General features: G+C 44.4%; 1 protein-coding gene across 3 annotated transcripts in view; it reads left to right on the forward strand.

Annotated features, from left to right (window-relative positions):
* CHST11 (carbohydrate sulfotransferase 11) overlaps positions 1–7912 on the forward strand; it is a 181508-nt gene extending 173596 nt beyond the window's left edge. For all 3 annotated transcript variants that reach the window (XM_042792967.1, XM_042792968.1, XM_033008026.2), the window contains exon 3: positions 2919–7912. In XM_042792967.1, the coding sequence (XP_042648901.1) occupies positions 2919–3767 (849 nt within the window). In that variant the 3' untranslated portion in view covers positions 3768–7912. The remainder of the gene's footprint in view (positions 1–2918) is intronic.
* The last annotated feature ends 660 nt before the right edge of the window (positions 7913–8572 follow it).

Raw genomic sequence — 8572 nt, forward strand, 5'->3', positions numbered from 1 at the left:
TTGGTGCATACTTAGTAAATGTAGCTGATCAAACTTGTATGCCATTTCTTCATATTTCTTCCACGTAAAAAAGTGGGAAACAAGTGCTACTTCAAAATGCACAAGTATCATCTTTTAAGTGAATGTAATGTAGTGCAATCTCATTTGCAATTGCAAATAGTAAGGTTACATTTTTCCCCTTACTCCAAATGCCTGAAAATCTCATTAATGTTAATGTATGGGGACGAAGTGCTTAGCCTATTGATGTAGGAATGAAATCAGGAGCAAAGCACTGCTCTACAGAGATTCATCTGCAGATTAGGGTCTCAAGCAACCATTAGATTATCAAATCTGACCTTCTATCTAATACGGGCCATAGAACCTCTTCCACTTAATTCTGTATTTATCCCCAAAACAGAATCAGAAGAGCAAATACAGTGCATTAACATATTGTAATGTAGCAGCAAATTCAGGCATTTTTTTAATTTTTTTTTTTAAATCTAAAACCAGAGGCAAACAGCAGTACTGTGCTACATGATATTAATGAAAATCTGCAGGAGGAGAGATTTCAGCATATTATCTATCTGCAGCGGACAATTTGTATGTCTGTATATTTGCAAAGGGTTTTGTTTAGTTCTTTGGAAATTACTCACTGGCAACTCTAACCAGTATAGAGGTGACCATTAGTTCTGCTCTCTGAGGACAGCATAAATTGAAATATGGATTTTACTTTTTTTTTAACAGAAAAAGTAATTTTCATCAAAAATCTGTGTGGTCCTTGACAACTGCTTTCTAACATCTTCTTTTGGAAACTCCTTGCCAGTTAGTTTTCCTAGGAAACATGAAGCACATTTCACATCTGGCTTCTCATCTCTTCAACTATAACACAAAACTGCCCTTGAAGCGTACCTGGGAGGTATTCAGGAGTAAACCACACATGCACAAAAGGCAAGCCAAGCTGTCTAAAGGAGCTGCACTGGACTATTGCATGTTTTAACCATTAGCCAACATTTTACTGAACAAGGGGGCTAAAGAGATGAGATGAGGGAAGTATCAAGGAATTCAGAGGAGAAGTGGTGGGTGGCAATGTACAAAATACAGAGGTCCCAGTCTTGGCACATAAATGCTGTCCTGAAGAAAAAATCCTCCTGCCCAAGTTTGCGGTGCACCAGCCCCCTGGTGTTGCCCATTCCACGAGAACATTCCTCTGCAACTCACCACAGCTCAGAGGGAGAGTCTCTGCTGCTCATGTATTGCAAAAGCTTTTGCTGCCCCTTGGGCGGGTGAAATCTGGGCTTTTAGGGCTTCTCTGTAACAATATAATTTCTGTTTCCTTTCCCTCCTGAGCTCAGAAGTCCTACAGCTGGCTTGGGGTTTGGTTTGGGTTTCGCATCTAAAGCGCATTTGGTTCCTGTTCTTTGGGGATTTTTTAAATATGGATCATGGCTAGCTACCTGTATTGAAAGCAGAGATTGGACCCATGACTGCAAGAAACTGAAGCTTCAGTAGGAACCCCCAAGCTGGTGCAAAACCATTTGCCAAGGGTATTATACTGGCAAGGGGGAAGACCCCTATAACCAAAGGCACCCCCTTAGCAGATGTATAGACTACATTGCCTCAACTGCTTCATTACAGTATCCCGTGATTCACGTTAACCTAACTAGAAGGTGTCAGACAAACACTTTTGAAAGACTTGGCATACAAGGAGGAATCTCAGACCTCCTTGCCTATCAAACAGGAAGGTCAATACTTGCCTTAATACTTGGGTTTGAGGCTAATCTAATCGTTGAGCATAAGGCTGTTTGAAATCCACAGGTAAGTGGTACTAAGTAAATGTAAATAACATTACCAAAACCTTCCTCCTGTTGCTTTGATGCAATTTATTCAGAATATGTCAAAAGGCATTTGCAGCAGGGAGGGTAGGGCTGCACAGCACAACACCGTGCCGTGCAGGGACACCTCAGGTGGCTCTGAATAACCAAACACAGGAACCCGGCGTCCCCATGGTCCTTTGCTTGGGCTGGTATTCCCCATTTCCCAGAGGAGCTCACTACCTGCCTTAGCAGAAGCTTTCGCTGTTGTCGCTGAACACAACCTGGGCAGGAGGTGGCTGGTGGTGAGACAGTGGCCATCTCCGCGCAGCTGCTGTGTGGGTCCCCCCTAAGAGAGATTACAACCACTCCAAAGCATCTGGTAGCAGTTACAGTAGAAAGTTAGGGCGCTGTTGACAGAACAATAAAGGTCTACGGGTGAACATGGTGCGGTGTATGTTAGAAGGCCACACACTCTTTCCTTCTCTGTCAATATGGCTGTAGCAGAGAGGCAAATTCTCATGTTAATATTCTCCCTGCTCCTCAAGAAATCACATCTGAGTGAATGTTCCCCTTGGGGAGTACCAGGAACCTCTACGGAATTAATTTCTTCTGCCAAGGTCGTAGCCAAGAAACAAGTCACAATTATTAAATTCTCTTGCATAAAAGCCATCAGCAATAAGAGCAGATGCTGTTTTCATGTTGACAAGTGCTCCAACTCTGGTGTTTTCCTACCCCATCTCATCAGCAAAAGGTCAGGCAGAGTCCAGCACTTCTGTGGCCACGGGGTGGACTGTAGAGTGGAGCGGAGATCTGTGTTCCAGGACTAAGAAAAGCAGTGACTGCATCTCAGGATTGCCACCAGGCTGTGTGAGCACTTGTCCCGCTTTGTGTTGGCTTCAAAGCAAAGCCCTGGACGCTTTGTGAACAGCATTTAAGCAGCACATATCAAGAAGTTTGGAGACAAAAAGAGTTTATCTTCTAGCACAGGAACAATTTTACTCAGCCACATAGAGAACAATTCTGTACAGCCAGTAATCTACTTTTCTCTGTGTTTGTTTAATAAGCAAAAAGGCAGTAAGAGTTTCCCAGCCACTTGACTTACTGGTGCCTGTGCTTTCTTTGCAGTTGTCCAACACAGCGATTCTTCATCAGATTAGACGAGACCAAGTGACAGACACGTGCCGAGCAAACAGCGTCTCTAGCAGGAAGCGCCGTGTGCTGACACCCAACGATCTCAAACACCTGGTTGTGGATGAAGATCATGAAATGATCTATTGCTATGTTCCCAAAGTGGCCTGCACAAACTGGAAGAGAGTCATGATGGTTTTGACAGGAAGAGGCAAGTACAGCGACCCAATGGAAATCCCAGCCAATGAAGCCCACGTGTCTTCGAACCTGAAGACCCTCAACCAGTACAGCATCCCAGAGATCAACCACCGCTTGAAAAACTACATGAAGTTCCTCTTTGTTCGCGAGCCTTTTGAGAGACTGGTGTCAGCCTATAGGAACAAGTTCACCCAGAAGTACAACACCTCCTTCCACAAGCGATACGGCACCAAAATCGTGAGGCGCCAGAGGAAAAACGCAACCCAGGAAGCTCTGCGCAAAGGCGATGACGTGAAGTTTGAAGAGTTTGTGGCGTATCTCATCGACCCGCACACCCAAAGAGAAGAGCCCTTCAACGAGCACTGGCAGACTGTGTACTCCCTCTGCCACCCTTGCCACATCCACTACGACCTCATAGGCAAATACGAAACACTTGAAGACGATTCAAATTACATTCTCCAGCTGGCGGGAGTAGGCAACTACCTGAAGTTCCCCACCTATGCAAAGTCTACGAGAACTACTGATGAAATGACCACAGAGTTCTTCCAGAACATCAGCTCCGAGCACCAAACACAGCTGTATGAAGTCTACAAACTTGATTTTTTAATGTTCAATTACTCAGTGCCAAGCTACCTGAAATTGGAATGAGGGACAGGTCGGGGGGAGAGAGGGGAGAGAAAGCCTGTTTTATTTAAGATTTTTATTTGTCATATTAAATATGGAGAATGGGTTATTTTGTAAATTAATATTTTCTTTTTTTGAATGATGCTGCGAGCAGCACAGTCAAAGTTATTTAAATCAACTGTAAGAAAGGACAGCTCTCTTTGCAGGGTAACAGGATTGTGACAATCTAGCTGTAGAAATGAATAATACTGCTACACTGTTAAAAAAAATTTTAATTGTGTTCTGGTGAATTTCATTGATCTTGCATTCCTCAAATTCTAATTAATGTTATTTATACTTATTTAAAACATGGTCTCTTGGTAGGTGTCACTTAAGCAGCAGAGATGACATTTGGACTAAAGGAGCCTGGTTTTGTGCTTTCCTCAGTTGAGTTTGTCTCCAGATAATGAGATTCTTCATCAGCTGTTGATGCAGGTTAATAGGGGAAGGGTTCTTGATACCACACGCTTGAAAAGAGTGGTGGAAATTATTTCTTCAAAAAGTGATATTGCACATAAGCATACTAAAAAAAAAAAAAAAAAAAAAAAAATTCTGTCTTTCTAGCCCTGAAAGGGAAAAGTAAAACAGATTTTGATAGATTCATGACATCTAAAACCCATGACCAAAAGAAATGTGAATGTATTCCTTGGGAAGAGAAACCATGAACTTTTTGTAAATTTGGACTTAACATTTTTATCAAGAATACGACCAGTCCCATTGTCTCTTAATTTGAAGCCTGCCAGCCCACATGAATGCAGATTTGTGGATGGTCCATCAGAAAAAATCAGCACTTTGAAAGTGGCTGTAGAGATTTTAGAATGCCCAAAAGCGATTGGCATTCACTTAGTTCACATCCAGGATGGGGGTGGGGGGGAGCTCCATCCTTTGCAAGTCATCCCTCCCTAACTGATCTTAAGATGGACAACCCAAATTTGTTCAAAAAACACTGGTCACAATACATTGCTATAAAGGATGTGAGCATGTCATTTGAAAAGTCAGAAAGTCGTCTTCGTGTTGATCTCTGAGCATGCAAGGCAATAAAAAAGGTCTCATCTTCCTACACGCTGGTTTCATGGCTTTTTCCCAGGGGGAGTGGGGAGACTTCTTTTAGTCGATGCCTAAATACCATTGACAGGGATGTTTCTAATTCCCACTGGGTTAGTATTTATTCTAAGCTCTAGTGTGAGATCATGGCCTTTTTAGTTAAGGTGAACGTCTCGGCAATGATTGTTTTGGGTATAGCAGCTTGTTGGGATGGCAGATTGTACCAGGCGTAGCACACTGAGCCGTTGTTTTGGGCAAGCAAGCAGCAATCTATTCACAGCGAATAAATAATGAAAAGTGGGATTTCAGTGTGGATCTATTAGGAAGCGAGTGAGCAGAAGTACAGGCTTCTCTGAATGTTTGCTTTGGTTTGATGTAGGTGAGGTGTAGAGCCGAGCAAGAGGGCCTGGGGAGCAGTCTGTAGCCACCCCAAGCTGCCCCGTCCTGGGGCGGCAGCGCCGGCAGCCGGCTGAGGGGCAGAAGGAGGTAGAGGCTTAAATAGAGGCACTCGTGGGAACATAAAATCTGTTCTGAAGTTGATTGGTGGTTACAGTGGAGTTTTAACTTGCCTCCGTGTCAATCTTACGATCGGACCAAACCCTTCTAGAAATTAGTGAAGATTTAAATAAATTCAGCTAAAGGCAGAGCTGGTTTAGCAGTATCAGAGCTAAATCTTGAAAATGTCATATTGTACAGTAGCTGATAATATCTGTTGAATTACATTAGTCTCCAGGACACATGTGGTTAAAGAAGAAAAATAGGTTCCATCTTATTTTATTAAAATAAGTCACTGAATAAATCTCAGCTAAGAACAAATTAACGTAACAAACAGCAGCTGAAGTCCTTTTCACAATTAGATTTGGTCTTAGCCAGGATTCAGGTCATTATTTTTTTATCATACCCTACAAATAAATCTCCCAATCTTCTGGAACAGCCACAGTTTTCATAACCCAGGTCCTGTTTATAACCCCCAGCGCTGACCCGGTGGCTCGGGAAGAGCTGGCTGGCTGCACCTGGCAGCACCGAGCTCCTGAGCGGGTCCTGGTCACAGGCTGATGTTTCACTTGAAAGCAGTTTTGTGTCATTTAGAGTTTGCGGAGCTGTTTCAAGTGCCTATCACAGTGTGGCCTGGGTTTCTTTTGTTCATTGTTCAATGGTTCTAAGTTTGTTAAAAAAAAAAAAAAATCTGTCTGAGGGTAGATTCCCCCTCTTCCCTCCCTTCCCAGTATTTCCCACGAGCTATTTGTGTGCTTGTTTGGTCTTGCATCCAACAGTGCTCATATTTTAGTCCAGTTTTCTCTTCAGTTAGCTGTTAATCCCTCCAACAGAATGTGATGTGAACTTTTTTAATTAAAAAAAAAAAAAAAAGTTGCTTTGGAAAGTAAATATTTTAAAACCAGGGTGTGCTTTCCCCCTTTCTTTTTGTACTTTTCTCTGTCATGACCATGCTTTCATCTGTTCTGAAGTATTCTCTTCAGTTTCAGTCTTTGGAAACGCAAAACCCCTACTTGACAGCTATGATAGAAAAGCTTTAGGTGAAAAACAAGTTCAGGAGCTCTGAGGGGTGAGCCCTACTCGAGCTGGGATTTTTAGCAGCAGCTTTGGGTTTGATTACCCAGATTCTGCCTCCCCGCCCTAAGGGTGGATGCTCAGCACCCACATGGCTTTTATGTGGACTTAAGTGAGTACTTAAAAGAAGCTACTTGCTTTTTATAAAACCTTGTCCCCAAACTACTACAAACTGTCCATTTAGTGTGTTAAGTCTATTTTGGGGTGCTGTGAATGGGCTGTAGATGTGTGTTTAAAATGAACAGCTGACTTGCTGGATGCGATCGTGTCCTGCCCACGGAGCACAAAGCCCTCACCAGTTTGGAGGAGGGCCACAAATGTTAAGGAAAAGCCCTTTTTTTTTTTTTTTTTTTCTTTTGGTCTACTGGGTGTATTGTTCTGACTGAGCCAAAAAAAATATCTCTTTCCACTGCACCCATACAGGAGGATGTTCAGAGTCGTTCCTCCTTATCTTGGTGAGCTGGCAGCCCCCGCCTGCAGTGCGGGTGCAGCTGGGGAACAGGGCTGGTTTTGTCCCCACCTCTTCACTGGGTTTCCCAGCTGGAGGAGAAGAGGGGGGGGGGCTGGTCTGATCCCGAGCTCTGCCTCCCTCCCTGGCTTCGTTCTGATGTGGCCACAACTGGTCCCAGGCAGCAAAGAGGCAGAACTGCAGCCACAGCAAAATGCAAGATACAGACGTGCGGGGAGCTGCTGCTGCAGAAGGCTGTGCGCTGGTTATGGGCGAGCAGTGGTGAGCGCGGAGGGGACCCAGCAGGGAAGGTCCTGCTCCCCACCTCTGTCCCCAGCCCCCCTCAAAGCCACAGGGCCCGGGGAGCAGTGCTCCCCACCTCTGAGCAGCCGGTGCCTCCCCGTCATTCGGCAGGGCCAGCGCTGAGCCCAGCAGCGCCTGCAGCTCCGTACCCGGCGCGATGCCCACAGCCGGGGTTCCTTCCTCCCAGGTGGCCCCAAGCACCTTAACCCAGAGCCCAGTCCCCCCTGAACGTGGGGGGGACTCCTGGGCAGCGGGAAGTGCCCCCCCCAAACCTGCCTTGGTCCATGCTTCAGCCTCTTCACAAACCATGTCCACTGTCTCAGAAACGTGAAAACTGCCTGAACCATGCGCTGTGTAAAACAAGGGAAATAAATAATCCCCAAGCAGAAGTGCTTTTAGAAGTAAGTTGACCCCAGATGTTTTAAGGTTTCACTGTAGTCTGCTGCACTTTTCAGGTACAAAAAGGGACTGTCCTTACTATTACTCTTGTTACAGAGAGTGTTATTTTCTTACATGCATGCACAGTACAATGTGTACGAATAATTTAACATCGATGTGGGGTTGGATTTTTTTTTTAACCTATTTGTATGTAGTAGAAGGCTTGTTGTAGAAGAGTATCTCCTCATACCTAAATATACTGTTGATAAAGAAAAAAGCTAAATTATACATTGCCAACACAAGTGTGAACTGCTCATGAATCTTTCCTTAAAAAAGCCATTCAAGCCTGATTATTTTTCTAAGTAACTTCAATTAAATTGAAGAAAGAAAGTTCCTCTCTGTGTGCTTTATTTCTGGCTGGTGCTCTCAGGGTGGATTTTTCAGGGTGGGATTTTTTGTCTACATAGCTTTGATTTCTCACAAGGGTTATTGTGGCAGGACAAGCAGAAGACTTAGAATTACTGTTGTTGAGCTGGAAAGCAAAAGTCATCTAACAACATCCCTCTTGCTCCCTCCCTTTTAAAGTTCCCAGCCAGCAAGGATGAGGGCTGTCAATTAAAGACCTGTTGCATGCCCAGAAACATTGTTCCACATCAAGCAAGGGTGTTTTAGGGTCAGTCAGATGACTCCAGGTATCTGATGAGCTTTAGGCCATGTGCTTGCCCACCTTCATGTGAATTTGCTAACAATGGCTTTGAGTTGAACATTACCAGCAGTCCCCAAACCTCTGTGGTCTCATCCATGGTTTTCACTGAGGCCACGTCTAACCCCAAAGCAGAAACTTCCAACTGGGCGTTGAAGACAAACTTGGTGAGGAAATCAACATCATCAATTACACTCAGGAAAAACATACATTTGGGCAATAACTCACCATCGTATCTGTGTTGTTGGGAGGGACCCTGAGGTCAGCTGGGCTGCCCTACTGCTGAAGGTCACCAAGACTAGGTTGGCCATGGTTTTGACTAGGCAAGGCTGCAATACCTCAGGA

The sequence above is a fragment of the Tyto alba genome, unplaced genomic scaffold (genome assembly GCF_018691265.1).
Source record: "Tyto alba isolate M040663 unplaced genomic scaffold, T.alba_DEE_v4.0 Super-Scaffold_2, whole genome shotgun sequence".
Lineage (NCBI taxonomy): Eukaryota > Metazoa > Chordata > Aves > Strigiformes > Tytonidae > Tyto > Tyto alba.